Raw genomic sequence first — 26,594 nt, 5'->3', positions numbered from 1 at the left:
AATATTTGCTAGACACCACTGTGATATACAGAACACATCAAGATCCGATTGGTGTGTTTCTCTCGAGTAAGTTCTCTTCTTCGAATTGGTGTGCTTGGCCTGAATTTACTTCTTAGAATGAGTGTAACGCCACCTTGGTCTGATCGTCATTTCAGTGAAATTGTTCTTTTTGCTTCATTTCAGACCTCAATGTTTCGGACTTTCAAAAAAGCGATGGTTTTTGATTTTGTGATCTTTGGGATCCAAGCATGGAATTCAAGCAGGGATTAATAATTGAGTTTTATAGGAAGAACAATCAAAGCAATTTTATGATCCAGTGAAAAGGAGTCTAACTTCTGTGCGAGTACACGAGTGACAAGTTACTTGGATGAAGAGGGTCTTCATGGTTGACGCCTTCTTACCGTATCATCAGGAGAGCAAGGAAATGATTGACGCCAATATCGCTACAGGCTTCCACCAGAGTTTCCTCTGGCTTCACCCTATTCAGGCATAACCATCTGTAGGGATGTTGCAGCGTTGAGATCACGGTTGTTTTCAATTTTTAACTTCTCCCACATGGACGTTCTTTGTGCACTGAACTCTTTGTAGTTTGGCAACTGTTGACGTGCATATTGCCTTAAAAAACTCTTAAGAAGCTCATGTGTTACCAGACCCCTTGGATGGGATCACAAGTCCTCTACACTCCTTGGACTTATCAACTGTTGCCATCAAAGGCATGAAATCCCGACCCTTGTGACGACATAAAGCGTATCAGACACAGAATGGTTGGTTGCGATCCAAGAAAGACGGAAAGCACAGAAGGGGCACGTTTTGAAGAACAAAAACGTGCAATGGATGGGCAAAGCTAGAGAGCATCAGTTGTATAGTGACGCATAACAGAGTATCAGTACGCTTTGGTTCAAATTGGGATACGGCGGAAATCGTTGTTCATTGGTGCGGTTCGGAAACCCAAGGGTGGGTTAGGGATGGAAGGAGAGGAGGGCGCGTGCGGGCAAGACGTTAGTGACTTGATGAGACAGACAAAAGGTATTCTGCCCGGAATGAGGAATCTTGAATCCTAGAAGAAGAGAGGGGATCACCAGAGTTGAGAAGATTAAAGAGGGCCTGGCCAGCCTAATGGTAAAGCCACGGACAAGGAAGGAAAGTGCCTGAGTTCGAATCCAACGCTGGGATGGAAGCGAAGGATGGTGAGCGCAACGGATTCAGGGCTGGTGAAGGATGTCCGAGAGAGCAGTACATGTGTGGTGTGAATTTGAAGTGAAAATGTGCATGAATAACCCCCCAACGGTGCCACGAGAAAACATGAAGAAAGAAGAAATCACCTCCCTCACAGCGGAACATGACGGTTGCCGGACGAGTCACAGGACCAAATGGACAGAATTGGATTGAGAGAAGCGACGCGAGTGTACTGTTGAACTGAACTGGAGGACGCTTAGCTAGCGGCATTCCAATGCACCAGTGACAGCACTTAGGTTTCCAAATCACTGACATGAGTGTGGGATCGACAGTCGTTGCATGTCAGCAGGAGTGATAAAAAGGCAAGAAAAGATTTTGGTCATGAAACTAAGGAGCCAGAACAATTTTTCAGAGTGGAAATTATGGTTTTGTCTCTTGCGCTGATGGAATGATGAAGGTCTTTCTCAACTTTGTTGCAATTCGGCACCTTTCCATGACCCCCCCACGAATTTCTCGATTACGTTCAAGAAGAGGTTCACTCCGCCATGGCTTGGCAATCTGGGAAGCAGTTTTTCAGAAGTTTCTTGAAACCCTGATAAAGTGAGAGCTAGACGACCCCCTGCATTTCACACTATCTGCTTTGGAAACCATTTGTTCATTCGACCCCTTGTATTTCATGTGTTTTCAGGATGTAAAGAACGCGGTAGTCAATCTCATTAATCTCGGAAGCAAAAACGACCAATGGAGCGAGTAGGGAGCGAGCAGGCGCGAATGGCACGTTTATGATTATTTGAAATCTCCTTTATTCCCATTTCATAATTTTCAGGCGATGGAAACGTTGGTGCTGAACAATCCTGATCGTGTATGGCTGCTCTCAAGATTATTGAGTCTGAGTTCAGAGACGGTATTCCGAAATGGCTCGAACAACTCTGGTATGCCCCAACCAACAAGTCTTTTCGAAAGTTATGATCATTGCTGATGACTATGCGTCAACAAGCACAAAAGAGTCCCCACGATGGCGAGAGGGTCTCAATCTGCTCCGAAAATTCATCAAGGCTACACTTGCAAAAGAGGAATTTATCGTTCATGAAGAAAAAGAACTAAGCGTTGAATTCTTGAAGAGTGATTCCACCTCAACCGGGCAGCCGTAGGGAAGAACCAGCGGTGTCTTCAAAAAGAGAAGCAGGCAAAGGAAGACGACAACAAGAAACCCCTGCAAAGCCTCATTGGGAATATTTTCGAAGGAACAACGAGATCCAATGACAACGTTCTTGATGACCTCTCAACTGACTTCAAGAACCTTCGTGTTCGTCTCAGGGAAACCGTATTTCAGGAACGCCTCGGCAGCTCGGATGGCCTAGCCACAAGTGTTCTCGTAGCGTTTACGAAAACCATCCAGATCATCTATAGGTCGTTTGAGCTGATACATATTACCCTTCTATTGCTTTTTTAGCGAGTCTTGGGCAGAGAAGATTTTTCCAGAGCGTGACATCACAGCATTGGCACATTTCTTCAACTCACAAGACTACACAGACCATGTGAAGCATTGCGTCTTGCATTTCGCTGATGTAATGGGAGCCTCCACCGGACCTCCTCCCTCTGTTGATGGGCCCGCTCTCTTTGGCAAGCGACGTCTCCAATACTTGGTGGACCATTTCTCAGATTTAAATCAAACACCTCAAGAACTATTTCTTGGCACCGGATTCTTGAAGACTTTTTTCAAGCGACAGTCCTGTGAGCATCTCAACAGTGCTTGGAGAACAATCCTGCGAAACAGATGGAAGTTTGCGCACTTCAACGAGGAAAGCTTCCCGAATGTAGCATCTCACCCGCCACATGAGAAATCATCTGCAGATACATTCAGTTCCACAGAAATCAAGACAGTGAGGGGCGTGAAGCGAGTACAAGAAAGAAAGCAGATGACAACGATGCATCAACGAGTCGCAATAAAGAATCTCGCTCCCTCCATTTATTGAGACATTCTACCGATTCTTCATCACCCGGGACATTTTCTCCTCTGGCCCTGGCGATGTGAGTCAATAGTTGAACAGTTGACTCGACGACAAGTCAATGCTGCAACTGAAGTCACCTTTTTTCAGTCAAACCAACAAGACCCGACGTATTTCGAAAAAAGAAGGATCGGGGAACCTTACGAGGGAACAAATTGCTCAGGCTGCCCTCCAAATTCGCGGTTTCTTGAAAAGACACCGCGCTTCGAAGCCGTCGAAAGTTGCAGTTGATGCAATTCGGCCGTCAATGGAATGCAAGACAAAGGCCTTCGAAGAAGTTTGTTCTCCGCGCAGCCAAGAAGCTTCGAAGAATACTCCACATCAGACGGAAAGGAGGGAGTCGTTCTTGGGGTCGCCCCAGCCTTGTTTCAATCCAAGCGTGTCTGAAGTGAAAAAAGTCGTGCGGACAGACTTGACCAGCAATAAAGTGTCTTTCTATAAAGTGTCTTTCAACATCAAAGGCCGTTGCGAATGGATCGCTACCGATGTTGCTGTTGCGATTCAGCTGTTGTCGAAAATCATTTATTTATGAATGGTGGTTTTTTTTCTAGTGTTGATCTCTTTTTTTTTGGTCGTCTAGCAAGTCCGCAACACATGAATGGGACCCAAACTATTTGACATCAGGACGCCGAAGTGACCACCAGGCCAGGCAACAACTCCAGGAGAATATTTGAAGAGTTTAATTTTGTTTTTATTTCGTCTCTCAGAACCCCATGGGATGGTCCGTTTTTCTGTTTAGGGAACTTGAGTTTCAAATCGCGGGGGCTTCCATCCGACTCCGCACCGCCAGTTAGAACTCAATCTTACAGGTTAACGGCTTGTTCTGCTCTAGTACCTGAATTGAGCGGGAAAGCCAGAAAGATTGGCACTCTTGCAAGCAATCGTATTAATGTGGGGCCGGCTTCGATAGAAGATGAGTCAGTACACGGCAATGCCTTGAATACTCCAGCATGGAATAACAAGTGTTTTTTCTTTACAGATGTGTTGCATCTCTGGTGGAGTTCTCATCTATGTTGTCCCCTTGGGGGCCAATTGACCCAGAACAGTTCGTCGTTAAGGGCGTCTTATTGAAAAAATTTCTGGAGGCTTGTTTCAAGAACGCTCCAACCATAACAACAAAAAAGGGCGAGGTGATCAAAACTTCGATCATGAAAGACAAGCTGGAGCGCGAAATGACAAATAACAGACACCTTGCTTATCTTGTCTCTCTTGGTTGTAATGCATTTTTTCCCTTCAAGTGAGTTCCAACTGGTTTGTCTTTCATCAGTAGACTGATTTCATATTCCCGCGACACGCTTTCAGGACAACTTCTCGGGATCGCTTGTTTCCTAATTTGAAGAAACTCATGTGGGAAGAGCAACAATCCAAGCGGTCGTTCATTTTTCTCTCAGAGATGACAACTCCTATTGGGCGATGCAACACATTTTGAACTATGAAAAAAAATCCGGTTAGTTCGCTGTAGCGATAGAGGGGCTGGAAAATATTGCAAAAGTTATTTATTTTGGTGTGAAAAATCACATCACTTTTTTCTTTTTGCCTCCCGCTTCACTTTTGGGTTTCGCAGACCTTCGAGGCAGAGCATTTCGTGATAGCGTTGTTTTGTGCCATGACCAACTGTCCTCCTATGAGACACACCCCCACCACCAGGAGAGGAAATCTTCAAGACCGTCTCGTTCAATGAGAGCGATGAGATGGAGTTCATCGTCCGCTTTTCAGATGCTTTGAGAGGCAAGGACGCTGAGAGGGCCAAAAAGGGGTTCAAAGGGATTGCCACGAAATTTCTGGATTTGGTGTGAGTCCCTTATTATTTGTCTCCTATTTTTGGTTCATGTATTGTATTTGCCAGAGAGGATCAAAGGCCAACTGAACTGAGGACGATGCTTTTTCGACTAGAAGGGCGCTTCTTCAATTTATGCAACTTCAGTTTGCAAATTCAGGAGCAATAACAAAAAAAACTGAACGAGTCAACTCGCTCCACTTCGAATTCACTCAGCGCTCTGTATTTGCACAACAAAGATAATGTGTTTTTTTTTGAAATACTCGGATGTTCTAAGGAAGATCATCTATTCTACTCCTTCTAAGGACTTTCACTCTCTTTTCGTCTAAGGACTTTCACTCTCACCACAAATTGCATCAATACCTCAAGTAGCGTCCCCCTTTTTCTTTCTGAATTGATTGACTGTTGGAGTCATCAATAGAATTCATATCAATAAAAGTCCTTCTGCGATCGATGGAGACTCTTCTCTTCGAAAATCTCAAATGATTTTCTGACTCGCCAGTCTTCTGTTTGAATCGTTCTTCTTTGGCTTTCTTTTTCTTTCCTTCGCTTAGAGGAAACCCCAACTTCCCTCAATTGTTGAGTTGTTGTTTACTAATTGTTTCGGAGGTTGAGAATATCCACAGTCGACCATTCCACCTTCATTTGAAATTGTTTCTGTCAAGAAAGGAGGAACTGTGGAGTCTTCCCCACCAGATAGACTCTCGGCTACTCTTGGCTCCCGCTGCGTTCCCACTTCACTACTTGTCGGAAAACCTACGCTCAATGCTTTCCGCAACACTTTCTCCTTCTCTTAATTCATCTGCTTGAGAAAGTCGTTGCCGTTTTCGTGGCCGTTTTTCAAGCACCGAATCTGAAATCGATGAAAAATATGCAGTTCACGCCAAAGAGACAGACTGGTGCATCACGGATGTGAATTATGAGATGATCATGATATGAATTATGAGATGATGATGTTCTACTAATGATGATGATGGAGTGGAGAGATTTTGTTTCACCTAGGGGACGCTTTTTCGGTTGCTGCGACTCTTTAGAATCATCTGATTCAGATCCGTCAGTTTCATCCTCAATCTCATCTGTTGATGCTGTGTCTGAAACGTCCCGACGCTGCCTCAGGCGGAGGGCTTCGATCCCTCGTTGGATCATCCTACAACAGATTTTTTTGTTTTATTTTTTTCAAAGCCATGGAAGTCCATAGACCTTCTACTCACGTTGGGACTGTTCCAGCGTCATTGGAGAAGTCGGATCTTCAGCGACAGTCTGGGTCGTTGAGATTTGTGTTGTTGCGACTTGGGTCGTTGGGATTTGCATCGATAAAAGAACTTCAGGTTTCAAACAGCCCTGAGCGGAAATGCAAGACCAACAGCCTTCGAGAAAATGCTTCTATTAAACAAAATGGTGAAGTTTGTGAAGCTCACTTCGAAATGTCGAGGCTTCTGTTTCTTTTTGATCTTGAAACAGTTGAGTTGATCTTGGAGTTTCTGTCAAACAGCAATCAGATTGACTCAAATTTGAAAGTCTATCGGAATCAAGTTAATTGAGCTCAAGATTAAAAATCTATGAATTAAGTTTAACTTAAATGGATGTCAACACATGTTGCGTCACTAGTAAAGTTTTTTAACCAGATTGTTATGTTGAATCTGGGCTGCTAAGATTGGAAAATAACCTACGGTCGTTCTGAACTTCATTGTCGCAATCGAAATCGGTTGACAACTCTAACGCAGCTCTCAAATATGCCGCTATTCGAGATCCTGTCTCCTATAAAAGGCATGAAAATAGTCACAATCCGACTGCATTGAAGCAAGTTCTTACTTGCATGTGTTCAATGACTTTGTTCTGTTTCTGTCTGAGTTCTTCGGAGTTTCTAGAATCTTGCGCAAAGCTGCTCAGTCTTGTTTCGAGCATGGCCTCAGTTTGAAGCCATTCATTTTGCCTATTTTCCAAGTCAGTCTTCTGATGCATTAATTGTTGCACTTCCGTTTCAAACTCCCGTAATTTACTTCTTGCCTGTCTCAATTCAGTCTGAGTGGTTTCAACTTGTTCTTCCGCTTTTAACAACCGATTTTCATAGTCCAGATTTAATTGCTCCATCTGTTGCTTCAACGTCTCCGCCTGCATTCTTGAGGTCTCCAACTTCCTTTCAATGAGCTCATTCCGCTGATTGGCCTGATGAAGCAATTCCTCGGTTTTTGACAACCTGCAATTGTAATCTGCCGCCACTTTTTCCAGTTGTTGCTTGCTCGTTTCAAGCTCAGATCGCGACGCCTCCAATTTTCTTTCAAGCAAGCCGTTTTTTTGCGCGAGCTGTTCTGCCTGTTGCTGAAGTTGCTGTCCCTTCGCTTCAGATTGTGAGACACACTTCCGCGCTTCTTCTAACTCATCCATTAATTCAGAATTCAATTGTAATCGGAGATTCTCAGAACGTTCCAATTCTTCTGCTATTTCCGCGATTTCAAGATCTTTTTTCATTGATTCTTCCTATCATTAAAAAATGAGGAATAAAAATATAAGAGAAGACAAACATCAGGAGAATGAGGAAGACATAGATCAATTCATCAATAGTTTTTTCGAGCGACATTTTCTTGACGCGTCTATTTGTCTTTATAGAGTTGGGCTCTTAAATCAAATAAGAACTCAGTCAAATATATTCTGTGCTCTTACACCAACATCAACAAGACCACTTCACATTGAATCAAGCTTACCTGAAGGCGTTTAACAAGATCCGCCAGACGACCTCCAGTTGTCGAAGAAGAAGTTGTCCGTAAGGTTGTCATTCCAGGAGGGCCCCGTCGCAATTTGGGACTCCATTGAGGGACATGAGGTTCCGGCAGGCACCCTTGTTCCACTGGTAATTCTTGGAATACGCGCTGAATGTCTTGCTGATGGCGGCGGTGGAGTTGTTCGAAGAGGAGAAGGTGACTGGAAGAAGACCTGAGAGTCTGGCGGACGGAAACTCGTCGTCGCTGCTGAGTCGTTGGTCTTGGATTCGCCCCCCATTGAGATCTTTCGGATGTCTGAATGGTTTGCAGTTTGGAATGTCAGTTGACTTTGTTCCGGACGTTCTCGGTGGGTCGGTTGTGGGATGGTGGACCGCATCGACAAAAGTTGGGGTGGATTGCGTTGGGGAGTCGACCATCTGGACATAGGATCCTCCTGATTGATCGGACATTGTGTTTCGACGGAACTTGACAGTTGGAATCCACGATTTGTCGGTTGGACACCCTCATCGTCCTTCGCTGTGATGAGAGGACTGTTCGTATCACTGACCCCGTTATTATTTGTAGCTTCGAGTTCAACAATTGCGGATGGTTGATTCACATTAATTGGTAAAATTTTGTGAGTAAACGCAAATGTGTGAAATTTTTCCCCCTCTTCGGTGATTTTTCCTCGTCCTAATGAAATAAGATTTTCAGAAGAGATTAATGTGGGGAGATCCCTATCAATCTTGATGTTATCAACGAATGTCCCATTTGTGCTGGAATCGATCAAATAACATGAAATTCCTGGAGTTGTATTCTCTTTCTCTTCGGCATCGCGTTCTTCACTTGGGGAGCGTTTTACACACGGCGAGCGAACAGTCACAAGGCGACAATGGAAGCCAGAAATGGATGGATCGCTGAGACGGATCGTGCAAGAAGGCCGTCGTCCAATCGAGAGATAGGAATACGATTGAGCGTTCTTGAGGACAGTTGAGAGATCATCGCCTTGATTGCTGCGGAAGAGAAGAGGAATAACTTCTTGGTCCCATTCTAAGATTGGGACATTATTATCCGCACTGAGTGTTGGGTCGCAACAATCCGGGAGACACCGAATTGACAACGAAATTGGTCCCGTTTCACAATTCACTTTTGCTGCTGTCGCTGAAGTCGTTCGCATAAGCGACAGGTGGGGATAAATAATTCTTAAACCTCCAGAGAAGATTAATTTTGAACTCTCTCAACCTCCTTTGTGTCGAAAATATATTTTCGATATTTGAATTTAAGGACACTTGCTTAATCAACAGGTGTGGTGGTCGAGTTCTGGAGGTCCAATCAATCCTCCCATTTTTGAATCATCAGTTCTTGAGAATGTTGTGGAGCTCAGGAAAAAATGATCTGGAGATTCGCTTCTGCTTGTGACTGTATTCCTGCTAGAATTGGGGTTTAGTTTTCTCCGGAAACACATTGAGACCAAACAACCAAAAGGGAAGGAAAATGTGGAAAAGTGCAAGGAAGCGGTAGAACTTGAAGCAGAGATTCAGAAGGAGGAGAGACGACTCGAACTCTTGAATTCGCCGGATACATTTGTTGAATATGCGCGAGGAATGAGACAACTCAACGTGAAAAAACGTCAATTAGAGACATTGAACGGCAAAGAAAAATCTCCGTCTGAATCAGTCAAAGAAGCTTCGAGTGCAAAAAAGCAATCAGCAGCTTTGAGACTACTGCAGAAAGTGTTGTCCCAAGGAAGAGTATGTCCCAACTTGATTTCTTGGTTCATTTCTTTTTTGTTTTCAGATCGCAGTTTGTATTATTGTCTATTTTTTGAGTTTCTTTCTTCCTTCTGAGTTAAAATCCAAAATTGGATGGAGAAGCATCGCATCTACCTCATTCGTAGCATCGATGGCAGTCAATCGTTTGGGGAAATTTAATTTGTCTCATTTCTTGCGTTGCTTTCAATCCTCATCAAAAAATGAATCAAAGAAACAGAAATAGTGGTCCGCTTGATTTTCTCACTTTTGATCTTTTTCGTGCAAATAATTGATGAAAAAGAAAAAAGACTCCCAACATCCACGATGCGCAATCACATCCGATGTTGCTTGAAGGGCTCGCTGCGGCATTGAGCTGAAGATTTATACTTCATCTTCTACTTCATCTTCAACACCTAGTTTGCGAAATAGAATTTCAATGATCATCCCTTTTTGTCTGAACACTTAGAACGCAGTGGAAGTCAAATAGGTCTGTTGAACCCATTGAGTGACATTCATTACCAATTCTTCAGGGACCAACCAAAATGCTTCTCCCTCAGGGCTTGACACCTAAAAGAAATACAAACAAAACCAGCAATAAATGATGACGATTGGAAGGGAACGACATTCCAGAAAATCCGATGATTGACATAAAATTCAATAATCTCCGAGACAACAACTTACAGCGACACGAAACTGAACTTCCATTTCCATTCCTTCATTGAATCTCCATCCAAATGAATCGTTCGGAAGAAAATGTCTGTTATCATTTCTCCTTTCTAAGCGGTACAATTGTTCGGCGATATTCATTCCAATTTCAGCGACATCAGCAAGAACTGGTTCCCCATTCGTCCCTCGGCGGATCATTTGAATCACTTTTTTATCGCTTTTTGTCTTTCCATTAACAGATCCCTTTCTCTTTGGCTGTGGAACTGAAAAAGCACTTTCTCCGGATTCATGTGCCCGTCGAGACACTAATCGCCAACCCGCATCCGGAACACGCAGCGCAGCATAAATCTGAAAAAGGAGTGTCTATTGGGACACAACTGGAACGCATGTCCAACGCATAAATATCATCATTATCATTCGTCATCATTATCATTATCATCATCGAACCTTATGCTGAGAATCTGGTGCATCTCCACCCTCATCCATCGATGAAATCGAACTCTGCCGTTGATTAAATACATCAGGATCGTTGACAATCCCAAACGCCTTGGCGAGACATTCGGCTCTCTTAGCGATGTTGATTGCAAGAGTCACGATTGAAACGTTACAAAAATGGCCGGAACGGTCATTGAACAGACACAGGCTCCATGCGTGGAGACAAGGGTAAAGGGCGGTGTCTGGACGGGCTTTTCCATTTGGCGGCGAGGAAGAAATCCACTCGGTGGGATCGTTACAGATCGTTCCGTTTGCAGTCCCTCCAACAGGAATAGCAACAGAACTGGAGAGTCTACGCCACCCCAAATCTATTGAAAAATTAACAAATACGAGCAGCACTGCAACAGTAAGTGACTACTACTGCTACCGTGAAAAGAGGGTTCGAAGTGCGACAATGATCAAAAGATATTTTCAGAATCTGATTGCCTACCTGGATCCGGTGCCATCGTTTGGTATCCCTGGCCTTTTGATCCTGAGCGTCCACCGTAACCACCGAGGGTGATAGTCGCTGGAGGGCCCCCAATAGCCCCTTCAGCCCGTCGAGCTTGGACACACCCCATTTTGAAGACCAAAAAACTGGCGTAAGATGGGAATGTCGAGAAAAGAAACCCCGAACTGCTAGAGCCTTAAGGGGAATGAGAGGCAGAGGGTGCGATGACTGATGGGAAGCGCAATGTGGGAATCAGGAATGGGAAGGAATGGGAATGACTGATGGGAAGCGTAACGTGGGAATCAGGAATGGGAATGACTGATGGGAAGCGTAATGTGGGAATCAGGAATGGGAATGACTGATGGGAAGCGTAATGAGGGAATCAGAAATGATAACTCGGGAACGTGTAGATTAAATGACAAAAAGTGTAATTTGGTGATATCTTCAAAAATGAGAAAAGTTAAAAGTTGCCGACGAACTTGGAGCAATAAATAAGGATCAAGAAATGAAAGCCATAGGAGTCTACCTAAAATTTTCGCTTTCTAACGAGTTAACGGAAGGTTCTCTTGACGTTGAGGGCTTTTGAAATGATAAGGTGACCGTGAGCGTCATCATGCGATTTGAGAGGCGATATCCATTATTTGCAATGAGAGGAAATTGGAGGACTTAACTATTTAATCTGTAGATCAGGATGAGGACCAGGTCAGCCGAAATGTTCGTGCAAGCATTATCATTCGGTGGATATTCATTGAAGTTTAGCAAGTAGCAAGTAATTCAAAAAAGCAATTATAAAAATGTGCATAGATAGTTTTCGTCATCAAGTTTATCACTATAGATAATCATGATCTACGTTGATTCTTTGTGGAACGTTTTTGTGTCATTCTTTCGATCTCCTTCTGCATTTTGAGACCACAACTTCAAATTCGTAATGATTTCGCGGTTGATTTCTGGCCGCCTCGAGTGATACTCCCGCAGACGGTCAGGATCCATCTCGACTTCGCCTGTAGTTGTAAAAGTCGCGAGCTAGATTCATCAACAACGTACACCAAGTGAAATCAACAATCATCATCCGCTTTCACTCACTGTAGAAGGAAGGTCCACTTTCACCTTCAAACGCAGAACTGCAGGGATCTTCGTCAAATGAAGAGGTTTCTGCTGCCGCGCGTGTCGGTGGGAGTCGATTGGTTCGACCTCGCGTTTCTTGTCGACGATGTTCCGTCTGTCCGTTCCGTGGATACATCGACGACGCATCCGACTGATCGTCTTCCGATTCAATGCTCGATTGCTTCCATTTAATGGACGAACTCATGTGATTGGATTCTGATCGTCTGTTTCTTTCAATTCTCACCGCATCATTCGTGATAAGAACACTTTCATGCTCTACTGCAAGTTGATGTTGCAGATGCTTCTGTCGACGCAAAGAAGCAAGACGTTTGTCCTCTCGATGATCCTCGTCATTCCCTCCATTGGGACTTCGCACAATGCTGCTCTGCGTGTAATACCGATTCGATGATTGCCCTTCATGATCCCGACTATTTTGCTCTTCTGATGCAGACATAATATTTGTCATTTTTCGAGATGATTTTCTTCGATTATTTCGACCATCGACTCCTCGACTCGATGACTTCGGCGAATCACTGTCATCATCGCCGGCACGTGTTCGATGAATGTCTTCCGTTTTCTTTTCTTCTTTCTCGTCATGCTCTCCAATATGCTCGTGATCAAAGAACGGTACTTTCATACACTTTGTCCTCTTCATGTAGTAGGCGAGCATCAATGATGCTATCAGAAGGAATGCGGATCCGAAGATGATGACATAAAGAACCGCTTCAGGCAGTCCTGGTTGGGACGATTCCAACTTCGGTGGAGTTCGAATATCCGCTTGGCATTCCATCAAATCAAAATGTCCCCCACTGCTGAAGTCGTGAATCAGATTCTCTCCTTCAAGATTGCGGCTGACGTCAAAGAATTGAAAAGTTGCAGAAATGTTAACAAATTTTTAAGAACTTTTTAAGAAATTATTCGTACCTGTTGTAAATCCTCAAAATTGCCCTTTGCTTTGCCTCAAGGTGTTGATCCTTTGCATTTGTCTCATGACTTGCTTCTCCTCGAGGGGACGAGCTTTCCCATCCCACAACTCCGAAGTCTTGCGTCGCTAGTAACGTATCGTTAACACAGATCATCGCGATTGGCTCAACGCCTGAACAAAAAACAACGCATTCATGAATAGTCTATTGAAAGAATTGCTATGGAAGAAGGAATAGAGCATTCAGTGGAAAAGTGAAGGAGTTGCGCAGTCAGCAGGGGAAAGGGCCCCAAAGGAAAGGAATGCAAGAGACGGAAGAATCATCATGTGTGCAAGGAAAACAGACAACACTCCTTGATTGGTTCCCATTGTTATCCCAATGTTGGAATACAGAGGGTCCCAATCAAACTCTTCATGCAACGAAAAGACAATCATCGTGTATTCGAGATGGATGGAATAAACGAAGACATTATGATGTATATGCAGTATGATTCATGCGAAGTATGATGTATATGCAGTATGATTCATGCGAAGTATGATGTATATGCAGTATGATTCATGCGAAGTATGATGTATATGCAGTATGATTCATGCGAAGTATGATGTATATGCAGTATGATTGATGCGAAGGAATTCCAGAAGTCCCATTATCGTATACAAGACCACGAATGCAATAAAGAACTTATGTGGAAGAGAAGGGAAAGAACAAGAGAAGGGAAAGAACAAGAGAAGGGAAAGAACAAGAGAAGGGAAAGAACAAGAGAAGGGAAAGAACAAGAGAAGGGAAAGAACAAGAGAAGGGAAAGAACAAGAGAAGGGAAAGAACAAGAGAAGGGAAAGAACAAGAGAAGGGAAAGAACAAGAGAAGGGAAAGAACAAGAGAAGGGAAAGAACTGCAAAGAATTTATTGTGTATGCAAAGGGAGAAGGACTTCAAAAGAGTTCGTTATGAATGCAAGAGAAAGGATCAATTGATTATTTATGCAAGAAGTGAAATTCCTTCAGGAAGTAGTTGAGAGACAAATAATAATTGAATAAATTATGAAGCCACCATTCCAAACAAGACAAAACGACTCCATTCTTAAAAAAATAAATTACCTTGTTTTGGAACATAACCACGTGAACACCGTAGACTCCACAAAGTCAATTTGGTTGGAGATTTTGATGACGATGATGCATCAGCAGATGATGATAAAATTTGCTTCAATGAATAAAAATCATTAGGAGTGATTGAATCACTTAACATGACACTTCCACACATCGCATTCATCAGCACTTGATTTGTTCCATCACCACGAGTACAAGCTAAGGACCTTCTGTCCCAAGCGCCATTCCGACAAACGAGTTTTTCAGGCGACTGACTGCCATCGACAGGGTGGTATCCTGCAAGGCACGACACGGTTCGCGTCGCTCCGTCCGAGGTTCCTCCTTGAGCTGTCAGGGTCATGGCGGACGCGTCGAATCCGACATCAAGGCTTTCGTAAGGTTCGCATGGCTTCCGACAAACAAGCTTTTTCTCTCCGGGAGTCGGCGTAACCCAACGCCCACGATCGCAGACCAAGAATTGAGGTGACGGTCCAGAGTCAACGAGCGATGGTTCGAATCCTCGAGCACAACGTACCTGGCGTGTCGAGCCATGTGTTGTTCCGTGTCCGTAACTTTGGTCGATTTCGTAAACCGATGATTCCGCAGCCGCAAAATTAGGAGGGGGAGAGAGTCCGAGAAAAGAGGAACAGGCTGGATTGGTGAGCGAATTTTGGAATCCTGGCATTCCGAGCGTTCCCGTAATCGGAGCCTCAGAAGGACCATTTGAGGTGGAAAGGGCGGGAAGTTGTACTGGGTGCAATCTAAGAAAGCATCGATAAAAAAGATAAACAGCAGAGGACCATCATCGCTAAAAACCGATGACTCGAATCTTCTTACTGAAAGTTGAGATCTTTCACGAAATTGAAATCCATAAGTTGCTGCATTTGCTGAGATGGTTGTTGAGATTGAAGACGTCGCAGTTTGTGGTCGTCTGGCGTATTGTAAAGAAGGTCTGTCAGTGGAACGCCAGCTGAAATCGCTTCCGTCAAAAACTGAAGGGTCGCCGTATTGATCGAGGCATCGAGCGTTTTAGACGATTGAGAGCGTTTAAGATCCTGTTGAAAAATGATCTCATAGAAGAGTTGATGTTAATAGATTGTGGATTGATGTTCGATTTATTAGATAAATGATGAGATGCGTAGATGTTTATAGATTGACGTGTAGTCAGAAATGATGAAGATGATGCTGATAATAGATCCCAATTATTCAATAAGGGATAAGATCTGTATGAATAGAGGATGGAGAGATGAGATCAAATAAGGGATAAGATCTGTGTGAATAGAGGATGAAGAGACGAGATCAAATAAGGGATAAGATCTTATTCTGTATTTGACTCAGAGACTTGGTGTATATACGATCTATATACGCCGAGATCTTTTGTCAGTCACTTACTTTAACAATCTCAGGAATTGATGCTCCTGCGTCTATAAGCACCTCTACAAACACACTCCCTGACCAAAATCGGATTTCTCCAACATCCGCAATCGGGACTGCCAACAGATCGGAAATGGTTGAGCGTAGACGAACAGTTAACAGATTAGAAAGAATAGAAGCGTCCGGACTTCCAAAAATTTTCTGATAATTTAGATTTCTCAATGTAAGTTCCATTTGAACGACTGAACGTCGCAATCCTCGTGAGCATCCTCGATCCAGTAGAACTTGACAAGTCGCTTCGATCCATTTTGTCGATCTGTCGAGCACGAGGCGATTGTTCAAAGAAGTCTGCGAGAAATATTCTCCAGCTTTCTTTCCTGTTGTTTCTTCATATCGGGCAGCAGCAAGACTTCGCATCGTTACTTCAAGTTCGAGAGCTTCTCTCAAAATTTCCCATCCAGTTGCCGCGCAGCATCCATCTTCCTCAATGACTTCTGAAACCCAAAAAACAGAATGACCGTCAAAAACAGAAGGATCTCAAAAAAAAAAATCGGCAAGAATTGCTTCCAGGAGTTCAAACGGTGACCGAAATGAATGGTGACGCACCAGTAATCTTCGCTCTACAATCTCCATCAGTGGATGTCGATGAGCAAACGAATTCCGTAGAAAATGGATGGCATGGGGACGATGATGGAAGAATGGCATCAAGTCTTTGTTTTATTGTCCGGAACATCGATGCAAATAAACAATCATTTTCATCATAATTACAATCAGGATTGAAACATTGAAGATCGCAACGACCATCTCCCACATACGCTAATGGACACTGACGAGAAAGACGATTGACATTGGACACACTTTGGACACAAATTGGGAGACAATTTGAATGAAAGAGAGTCGTCACAGCTACGGACTATTGTTGAAGATACTTACGCTGCATTCAGGGTATTTGTTTTTGCGCTCCTCCAGGTCTGCTGCAGTGAGTCCACCCACCACTCCACCCGAATGGGATGCTACCAAACTTGGACTGAACAAATCTCCACAAATCATTCCAGTCGTGGATTGCTGACAAACGACTCGTCCGTAAGCTCTCATAAGGACTCCCAACATGGACATGTACGGATCGATTTTTGCTTTACCGAGAGAATACAGAGATTGTCCCACATGGCGCGTCACTTCAAGAACACATTTATCACCACACGTTTTCGAGCTCGATCCAGCTGAATGGTCGCTTGTCATGATGCTTTGGACAACGCTACCACACGAATTTCCATCACTGTCCGTCAAGCACATGAATCGGAGTAAACTTCTCGAGTACCGATTCTCCATAAATAATTTTCGAACTGATGGGGACGATGCTGCGCTATACAGAAATCCTGAGATGTCTGCTGATAACCGACGCTTTGTTCTGTTGACGGAGTGATCGTTGTTGTCCATAAGACCGTCAGCTCCGAGAACGTTTGTTGTGAAGTCTTGCAGGATGTGTTCGTAAATCTTCACCAGACTTCGAAGCGAGGTGTCATCTGCTTCATCTTTCATGTCGACGTCCCGGAGGTTCCGGCGAGAGTCGTCTCTTTTGGAATTTCCGACGTCGCGAAGAAGTTCAAAATAGCGAAGATTCGATGAAAAGCAGCTATTCACTTCACACGCCGCAGTCAGAATCTGTCCTCGGAGTTCAATCAGGTCTTTCATCTGATCCAACGTTTCTCCTGCAGAAGAGAAACAGCGATGGTCCGTTGCAGACGAAGAACCTGGAAGCGTGACGCTGCTTGGCGGGCGTGATCCTGTAGCGCAAAACACCTTTTGCATCTCTTCAAAGGGTCCGACTACTTCGCATCCTGTTCCCTCTTGGTTTTTGTACGTTTCCAGAATTGTTGAAAAGCGAGCGTAGCAAGTTCCCGTGCAAAATCCAGCAACCTGGGACGATTTTTTGCTGTACAAAAGAGCCCCACACTCGCTTGATAGAAGTGCTTGAAGCTGAGGGATTAATTGGCAGCAACTTGAGTCATTCGATGAGTCCACCGCCAATAACTTCAACGCACTTGTTGGACAGTCTTTCGGCATCGGGAGTTCAGGAATACGAAATGATTGAAGTTGACTTCCTGCCAGCCTCGTAGTATCCGTGACGTCGACTGAACCACCGTTGCAATTCAGACTATAAATTGAAGACACTCCTTCGATTGATTCCCACTCTCCATTGTCGCATTTCAGAAGCGTAAACAGGGAAGAAGGATCCCGACACGAGACGCGTCTCAAACTTCCATGATTTGTCCCACTAAAGTCCCAAAGTTCTCTCAGTTCCGTACTCGATGATGACGATGAAATAATTTCGATTTTAACGACTTCCGTATTGAGCGATTTGAATGAACCCACTCCACAGTCATTACAAGGAAGACAGCGCGTACCACCGCAATCAATCGACTCCTCATCTCCATTTTGAATTCCATCATTGCATGTTGGGCATGCATTGGGACAGCTTCCCCCACAATCCACACCCCATTCATCCCCATTCTGTGTCCCATCATCGCAACGGGGCGCTCCGCATTTCAGCGCAAGACTTCTCGAACCGTCGGATAAACTCCAGTGGGTTGGCTGTCCGTCACAGAGATACGTTTGAAATCCTATGGGTGGAGCTGATGAGATTTGTTCGTATCCTTCCTCGCAGAAAACGTCCAATCTGGTACCGCTAGGAAATTCCGTTGCTGCAGCTTCTTTCATGGACAGACGCGTCACTCCTCCGTCGACACTCAATGCGACTCCTTCGGGGAAATCGATTGGCGGTCCGTCGCAATACCGACAGGGATCGCATCGCTTCCCCCCACAATCCACGCCATCTTCGTCGCCGTTTTGGACACGATCACGACATGTCGGAATGCACCGCAGCAATCCAAGCTGACACGCGCTGCACGCCGTCGGACAGCTTCCTCCGCAATCAATGTGATCTTCATCGCCATTTTGAATTCCGTCGCTGCATGTCGGAGCGACACAAATGAACGTCGAGGAAATCGTTAAACGTCCATCGATGCAAGTGACGCTGGCGAAGGTTTCATTCCGTGGAGTCCCAATCCGTCTTTCGAGTCCTTCCCGGCACTTGATTTCGAAGGACTCTCCATGTTGTGCGTTCATCAGCTTCGGATCGACCAGTTCGTATCCCTTCTGGAACAACTCCGCGATTGTTGATTCCGGACACACGGACAGACACGTAAACTCGGATTCTTGAACCTCAGACTCCGCAAAATCTTGTGTATCCTCAAACTTTCCCTCGAGCCACTTCCCGTCATAACATACCAATTCACCTTCTGTCTGCGTTGACGGTTCCGGGGAAAATCCCTTCATGCATGCCATTCGTCGCCTTGCCCCTGATGGGGCGGCTCGCTTAGCAAGTCCTTCGTTCACTTGTGTTCCGCCAACATCTTGGTACCGCGTAACATCTTTGCTGAATGGACCACAACCACGTTGGCACCTCAACGTGGGACGTCGTTGGGATCGTCGCGAGGGATCCACCATCTCTTCACCATTAGCGGGAATCCAATGACCGTTGTTGCAGATGACATACTCAGGTGGGATCCCATTGACAATATCACTCGAAGCACTACAATAAAGATGTCCTGTTGTCCCATGCGGATACCGTCCGCTCTCCGTTCTCTCAGTAACTCGTTTCAATTCGGATACATAACTGCGACCAAGAGTCACTTCTGGACGTTCACAAGGACCGTTACAGACGACGTGTCCCAAATCCCACTTTCCATCTTGACACGAAAGAATCTCCGACTTCCCTCCGGATTCTTGGACCGCTTCTTCGGCGCAGGACACTTCGATCGAGCTTCCGTGCATTCCATACTCTCCCTCTTTCTCCTTCACCACGAAACCAGAACCCGCTTCAAATTCACCACAATTTCGCATGCAATTAAGTCGGTCGGTCTGTTCCCATCTTCCTTCATTGCACACGACACGAGTCGACTCTGGTCCGGAACTCAACGATTTGTATCCTGGCATGCAAGAGATTTCCCGGAACGCTCCGTGTCCGTTTCCTTCTCCTTCAAGAAGGAATCCGTCAGCGTATTCAGGTAAGTCGCCGCACGCCACATGACATTGCAGTTCGATGGGACTCCATCCCTGTTCCTCGCAGACAACGTATTCCGGCTCGGAACCAGCAACGACCTTCGCGGGTGGAGCACATGAAACGACACGTCGCGCCCCCAACGACGGTACTGCCGCTGGACGACAGCGACGACGACGTATCGTACTCGACGTTGTATCCTGATCCCAGGGACGGAAATGCTCCGCATGTTGCACCACACTTCAACGCAAGCGGCTCCCACTTCCCATCGTTGCATGTCGTTTCTGCCTTTCCAGTCCCCTCGATAATAACCGTATCCTTCGCGCAAGTGACGCTCAATTTTTGTCCGTGATGGTTCGTTCCGGCGTCTCCATCGACGACGTATTGCGGACCCATTTCGTAGTATCTCGGACAATCCTTCGAACAGACGAATTGAATTTCTTCCCACGCACCATCGACACAACGAACGATGCGCGATTCAGGTGTTTCTACTTCGGACTCTTGATCGTCTTCAGAATCAGGAACGGCAGGAGACGTGTAACCGTCAGCACAGTTGATGGTGTAGGCAGTCCCGTGGGCTGTCCCACTTCCAGTTGTTACAAATGCAGGTCCCAATTCCGGAAACACGGTACATTCAACTGAGAAATAACAAGAAGTGAAATAAAGACAGAGAAAGTCGATCAATGGAATTCGATCAACGAGAAGAGCTACAAAGCAGCTCTGATCGAAGTTGCTAGTTATGAAGATAGGCGGAAGTCAAAAAAGTCTCCGGCCAATAATTCAAGCATCAGTTGATAAGATTTCTCGCGATTGTTTCAAACTCACTTCCAAATGTTGTAAAGTAGAGATATCCAGCATCGACGGGTCCCCACGGATTGTATGAAAGATCGGTTAAACAACCGAGCTCGCCAATGATGTCGTAAGTTGTTCCGGGAATAAGATTTGGAAGTCCTTCAAGATTGAGTTCAACAACACCTTGGAAATCCGTCTTGATGTTCCGACCACGCATTCCTGTAAAGTGTGCAGTCATCGACATTTATCATCTATTTTGACATCTATTTATATAAAGACTTGAATCAATGACATGTACTTATATAAAGACTTGCAGTATTTATATAAAGACTTGTTCATTATTCCTCACCTGCTTCGAAATCAGGTTTGATCGTCACATTTTGATCTCCCTCACGCGACGCAAAAATGAAACTTGCCCAGTGTCCATACGTGACAGGTTTACTGAATCGCATCATCACTCGAGTATTGTTGATATCCACGGATGATCCTCCGATCTTCGGAAAAATCTAAAATAAAGACAAATGCATTTTAGAACTTTACTGAAACCTCTTTCGCCATGAAACGGGTTTATTGAAGATACTGTCGCTACCATTGCTTATAATAACACTCAAGCCTCTACATTAAACTGGCTTATTATTGACTTCAACATCTCTACCTTATAATACTGACCTCAATCAGTTTTGGGAATGTTCGATCGAGTGCATCTCTACATGTCATCGTAATATCTGGTTGTTCTATCCACTGGTTCCCCTCCCATTTTTTCCATGTCCCACTTGGTGGTCGAGTCTCCCCCTCTGTCCCAAGTGTCGACATCATATTCAAGCCTGCATATGCGATGAAGTGCCGTTCATCTGTTTTTGATGAGATAATCCAATTGCCTGGTTGATTCCTCTCTGCTTCTGTTTCTTTCCAATAGACATACAGAGGCTCATTTGCTCCTCCTTTCCACGCTGCATGACCGTTGATTGGCTCGATTGGCGAGTAGAGTCCGTTGGGATTCACTTCGTTCGTTGAGTATCCAGTGATATACAGATTGGGACATCCAGCCGTTTTAGAAACAGCAAAAAGAATATCGATTGCCCCTCTATTGAAGTTTTCCGACAAATCCATGACGATCCCACCCTCGTATCCAACGACGTATTTGCCTTCAGGGAATGTTGACATGCTGATATCCGGAACGATCACCATCTCTCTCCCTTAGAAAACGATGCATGATCCATATTCAAGAAGAAACACAAACGCACCTTTGATTGTAATAGAGTATCCTGCTTCAGCAACCTTGTAACTCGCAGGATCCCTCACTTCCATTTCCCATTTTCGGGGATTTTCAATGTCCGTCGACGCAAGAACAAGTTTTCTTCCAGCTCGAGTGAATTGAATATTTTCATTCCAAATCAGTGAAATCTTGAAGTGGACAAAACAATTCATCAATCAAAGAAAACCGGAAGGGAAAGAAGAAGGATCCACCAAGTGAATGGTCACCAAAAGTGACAACGTACCCCGTTGATTGGAGGAACTGCGTACGAGTTGTTGGCCGGGAGGGACCGCACGACATACGGGGGCAGATCGTCGTGAATACAACCTCCATCAATACAAACGTCGCCCGTCGATGGACAATCAACATCGACAATGCATTCACCGACACTCACAATTCCGACTTCTTTGTCAAAATCCTCAAGTTCATCACAATTACGCCCGTTCCCACCTGCGACAAGAAGAAAATTCAAACTAAAAATGAGCATGCGAAATTGTCATCCCACGCTCAATTTTGTCACACCTTTATCTCCAGAGCAACCGCACAATCGCGTCGTTCCCAAAGCTTTCGCAATTCCAAGATTAATTTCACAAACACCATCATTATTGATATCCACAACACACGGGAGCGAAGCGTCGTCAATGATATCTGGATCTAAAGCAGAATCAGCTCCGCAATTGAAACTAGACGCAATCGGGAGGACTTTCAAAGCTTCACCCAAAGCCTGAAAAAACATTAAAAATAAAAAAAACACTTAAAACATGAGATCGATCAGGAGCAGCACGAAAGAAGATAGTTAAATGTTTGGTTTACACGCGCGTCAACATCCGACCTTTGATGAAATTGACCGAACGTCGCATGTCCGTGAAACAATACATTGGAACGCCTTCAAGCCTGCCGAAGCCGCAACGCCAGAAGCACCAGCGCAATGGTCATACACGCAATACGCGAATTGGTGGTCGATGCAGTGCGCGTTCCGGATGCACTCCTGGACAGACAAACGTCCCAAAGGAACGTAGAATTCGCGCCGGTTGTCGCATGGCTTCCCATTGCCGTCTCCATCGACATTGGGACATCCGCAAAGTCGGACTCCTTCGACTGTCGCTGTTCGGTTCCGCCTCTGTCCTACACCTGCTGAAAACGTGCAACTGTTCGGAACACCATTGTCGCACTGCCATCGATTTGAATTTCCGAAAATCGACTCTAAGAGAGAATTGATTCAATGAAACAGTCAACAAGTCGAAAGTAGAGGATTCACACATCTCAAAATATTCTTCACAACGGAAGTCTTCTTCGCGATGAATCACAAACTACTAAGTTGCCTGTACAACAGAAGCACGTGCTTTCTTACGCGTTGATTTTAATGGATCGACTGCGCCACATTTTTCCGATGGACTGATTGCTATCACTTGCATATCAATCCCAATATCGACTCCTGGAAGATCTCCCTTCTTGAGATCACAACGGTAACCATCAACACACCGAACGAGACGCTCATCCGTCAAATCAGGATAAAACCCTGTCAGAATCAATTGAAAGTACGATAGAAGGATCTAATAGAAGGATCCCACAGAAGGATCCCACTGTTGGGGAGCATGAACGGGACTCACCTCTGCATTTCCCCCTTTCACATCGGCCAAACCGATTGAGACAATCAGTGTCCTCCTGGCACTCCCTTCCAATTGGTATTGAGGGATCCGATTCCCTGGTGCTTGGGACATTCGCAACATCGCCTGTCAGCGTTCCGTCAGTCAGCGTTCCGTCAGTTTCTTGGAGTCGACGATTCTGTTTTCCGAGTTCGAGGAGAAGTCGGATTTCTTTTGACTTCAGAGAGACGAAATTGGGAGGAAAACTTTGGGACAGAAACGTTTGAGCTTGGGACACTAAAGTAGGAACAAAAAGTGATCTTCGGGCGCACGTGTCGCTTTCAAATTCGTCACAATTGAAGAACGCATCGCCATCGATTTGGGACGTTCCGTTGGATGTGAGACAGTCGCAGCCGGTATCGAAATCACAGATTGAACCATTGGGACATCCAATCAATTGACTCAGATGGGATACGTCATCACCGATAGCAGATGTTAAAAAAATCTCAATGATTAATAACTTCAAAAAAGATAAAACCATTCCCGAATATTCGAATATTGACAAATTTGGGGAATTAAGAAAAATTAGCTTAAACAATCTAATTTCGACTCAAACACTAATGATCAAACAAAAGCAATAGAATGCTGAAAAAACATATCAGTTTTGCAAAAGACAAAAAATCTAATGATTGAATTTGTTTGTAGAGAGTTTTTGATTTGATCGCAGATATATATAAATATCGGCTCAAGAGCGAATAGAGATGCACTGTACAGATGTCCTCTACCCGTCACCCAACTTGGTATTCTGCTTAATACTTCTGGATTATCATGACAAACAGTAAGGATCAGAAAATCGGTTTTTTTTTAAAAGAACGAGTGCAAACAAGGAGGAGATGTCCAACAAATCAAATTTTAATTCGGTACGTTCTCTCAAAAGCGCGTAAATACAGAAATGAACGGTACAAACGCATCCCCAACAATATAAGAGAGAACTGTTCGAAAAAACTATCATGCACCATTTGAAATTTTAACGTGCTCCTTGTACCAAGCGGGATATGCATCTTCACTGAAAGAGCAAGAAGGAGATGATCCAAGCAGATTTTGTTTTTTTGATTGACTCACCAGAGCTCTTGCAACCATTCGGGCAACGACGGGAGAGTAGGATCCTCAGCGACGTTATGTTGCTGCTTATAGTTCGCAACCTCTTCTGCAGTGCCAAGCCAGTCCAATCTTTGACCATTTTGCCACACCCCTGAAAAAAAAAAACTCTTCCTCGGTTTTTCAAAAAAACAAAATCTCTTCCTCAACAAAATCGATACCAATGACAAGTGCAGCTAAACAGTTCCCCCAACATTGAGAGAACAGAGAAATTAAGAATAATAAATACATTCTTCATAAAAGCATCAAAGAATGTGTCTGTAATATAGATTTTTGTGATTTCTCTCACCGCAACGCTCTTCACCCTTTGGTGATTGGAACGTTCCGAATCCATTTTGCTTTCCGGATTTCCACCAGCCCCGATAGACCTTCTTGTCAGGCCACAAAAATTCACCCCAGCCTTCCTTCTTGTCCTGAAATCATGCATGATGATACATGAACATGTACAGCTTGGTCATGCATCACGCATAGAATCATGTGAACATGCATGTTAATCCATTAGGATACCATCTCACCTGGTCGTACTCTCCCCGATAAATCTGGCCATTAAACCAGAAGAACCACCCGAACCCATGCATTTTATTGTCCATCCATTGGCCGCAATACACCCGTCCATCAGGCCAATCATATCGACCCCAACCCTCAATCTCGTTATTGTGGAATTCTCCAACATATTTCGATCCTTCAGGCCATTCGAACACACCCCGGCCCTCTTTTCGTCCGTTTCTGATGAAAACAAATTGAGTGAAATTGCAAATTGATTGAACTGCATATTTCTTTGGTTAACATCAAGTTGGGATTCAACAATGCAACATCTTCTGCAATAAACTGTCCCAACATCCGCCACTGGGCATCATGAGAGTATCCATCTTACATGTAGGTGCCTTCAAACTTGGATCCATCGGCCCACGTTTCTTTTCCTTTTCCATGGTTCAAGTCATCTTTCCATTCGCCCTCGTATGTTGACCCATCCGCATGCCTCAATAATCCAAAGCCATTTGCCTTGTCTCCCACCCAATCACCCTCATAAACATCTCCATCAGCATGTTTGAAGATTCCTTTCCCACATGCGACGTTGTCCTTCCACTCCCCGTTAAATTCTGCGCCATCGGGCCAAACTTGCCGTCCTTTTCCGTGCTTCTTCCGACCCTGAAATCCGGACAATTCCGACTTGAGACTAAAAGCACGATGGACGCGACCACGGGACATCGCTAGAATTGACACTATAATCCCGGGACATTACTATAATTCCGGAACGCGTTACTATAATTCATGCTACCTTCATTTGGCCCGTATAGACCAGTCCGTTCTCTAGCGCAATAGGACCCCGCTCCACAATTGGGGCATCAGGATCATCGTTGACATCTTTCAAAGCATCAGCGGGGAGTCCCGCTGAAAGCACATAATTTCCACGGGCTTCAACTCCACTGACCCCTTGACCCGCCTATACAAGCAAAACATCAATCCTACACAGCTTCCCACTTGATGATGTATAGAAAATCAAACTTGCCTTTGAGGCTTGAAACGGAAGCTCAGAAGAATCCGATACATTGGAGCTGGACCGATGTTTATCACGCGTTTTGCTGTTGGTGCAACCCATGAATAGGAATTGTGAGAAGGAGATTTACAGCGAGTTGTCAAGGATGCGGGCCGGAATAAAATTTGGAGCAACAAATAGAATATTCAGATGGCGAATGAACCTTCTGAAGATATTTGAGAGAAAAATCGCCCAAAAATTGAATGTTTGGAGGTCAGTATGATGGTCTAGGTCTTTCAGGAGATCTGTTGCTGCACCTGGTATAAACACTCTCTACGTGCAGCGCGTTCAACAGGACACTTGAAAAAGGGACGTTAAATAGACAGCACGCCGGATTCACGAAGTTTGTTCACGAAGTTTATTTACTATTATCCACTTCCTTATTGCAACAGTCAGTCTACAAATCTGTGGCACCACTGAGGACGTCCAACCAATATGATGCTTGGATCAAAAATTTGGGTGCCACACAATTATATGTCCAGTCGCAGCATAAAAATTTAGAGATTGAGAAAAGTTCAGACCCGCAACTTTTCATATTTTTTATTTATGGCCATATCTGTGACCCATGGCTTTCTGGGCAATAATGTTGATGAGAGCCGGTTTCTCATATTGTCTCCTCTATAAATCAATTAATTTACACTGGGTGAGACTATTCGATTTCCAGTTTGAGCTCTTCCCTGTTGCGGGGATTTTTCGCATTTCTGGCATTAACCACTTT

At 44.5% G+C, this 26,594-nt stretch overlaps 3 protein-coding genes across 3 annotated transcripts; all 3 read right to left on the bottom strand.

The window, feature by feature from the left end:
* Nucleotides 1-6,591: 6,591 nt before the first annotated feature.
* On the bottom strand, nucleotides 6,592-7,431 carry LOC129617524 (tropomyosin alpha-3 chain-like). The gene is made up of 2 exons (XM_055532704.1): nucleotides 6,775-7,431; nucleotides 6,592-6,720 (listed from the first exon to the last, which is right to left on the bottom strand). Exons 1-2 carry the CDS (start codon nucleotides 7,429-7,431, stop codon nucleotides 6,592-6,594), a joined length of 786 nt encoding a protein of 261 aa, XP_055388679.1.
* A 6,678-nt stretch (nucleotides 7,432-14,109) lies between these two features.
* LOC129617523 (uncharacterized) lies at nucleotides 14,110-20,584 on the bottom strand. Its single transcript, XM_055532703.1, has 7 exons — nucleotides 20,374-20,584; nucleotides 19,861-20,186; nucleotides 16,422-19,748; nucleotides 16,095-16,314; nucleotides 15,507-15,982; nucleotides 14,952-15,169; nucleotides 14,110-14,875 (listed from the first exon to the last, which is right to left on the bottom strand). The coding sequence occupies exons 1-7, from the start codon at nucleotides 20,582-20,584 to the stop codon at nucleotides 14,110-14,112; spliced, it is 5,544 nt and encodes a 1,847-aa protein (XP_055388678.1).
* A 3,605-nt stretch (nucleotides 20,585-24,189) lies between these two features.
* On the bottom strand, nucleotides 24,190-25,548 carry LOC129617521 (uncharacterized). Its single transcript, XM_055532701.1, has 5 exons — nucleotides 25,232-25,548; nucleotides 24,855-25,065; nucleotides 24,629-24,752; nucleotides 24,304-24,433; nucleotides 24,190-24,247 (listed from the first exon to the last, which is right to left on the bottom strand). The coding sequence occupies exons 1-5, from the start codon at nucleotides 25,546-25,548 to the stop codon at nucleotides 24,190-24,192; spliced, it is 840 nt and encodes a 279-aa protein (XP_055388676.1).
* Nucleotides 25,549-26,594: the final 1,046 nt, after the last annotated feature.

The sequence above is a fragment of the Condylostylus longicornis genome, unplaced genomic scaffold (genome assembly GCF_029603195.1).
Source record: "Condylostylus longicornis isolate FDR11 unplaced genomic scaffold, ASM2960319v2 ptg000547l, whole genome shotgun sequence".
NCBI lineage: Eukaryota > Metazoa > Arthropoda > Insecta > Diptera > Dolichopodidae > Condylostylus > Condylostylus longicornis.
This window is presented reverse-complemented; position numbering and strand designations above follow the sequence as displayed.

Excerpts from the sequence above, each read along its gene's own strand:
- LOC129617524 (XM_055532704.1), bottom strand. The coding sequence starts at position 7,431 with ATGAAAAAAGATCTTGAAATCGCGGAAATAGCAGAAGAATTGGAACGT. Across the intron at positions 6,721-6,774 it reads AAGTCATTGAACACATGCAA|GAGACAGGATCTCGAATAGC; the intron begins GTAAGAACTTGC and ends TGCCTTTTATAG.
- LOC129617523 (XM_055532703.1), bottom strand. The coding sequence starts at position 20,584 with ATGTCGATGACTGCACACTTTACAGGAATGCGTGGTCGGAACATCAAG. Across the intron at positions 19,749-19,860 it reads TCACTTGCGCGAAGGATACG|GATACAACGTCGAGTACGAT; the intron begins GTTATTATCGAG and ends CCCTGGGATCAG. Across the intron at positions 16,315-16,421 it reads ACAAATACCCTGAATGCAGC|TGTCCATTAGCGTATGTGGG; the intron begins GTAAGTATCTTC and ends CTTTCTCGTCAG.
- LOC129617521 (XM_055532701.1), bottom strand. The coding sequence starts at position 25,548 with ATGTCCCGTGGTCGCGTCCATCGTGCTTTTAGTCTCAAGTCGGAATTG. Across the intron at positions 25,066-25,231 it reads ACGTGGGCCGATGGATCCAA|AAACGGACGAAAAGAGGGCC; the intron begins GTTTGAAGGCAC and ends TGTTTTCATCAG. Across the intron at positions 24,753-24,854 it reads ATCGGGGAGAGTACGACCAG|GACAAGAAGGAAGGCTGGGG; the intron begins GTGAGATGGTAT and ends GCATGATTTCAG.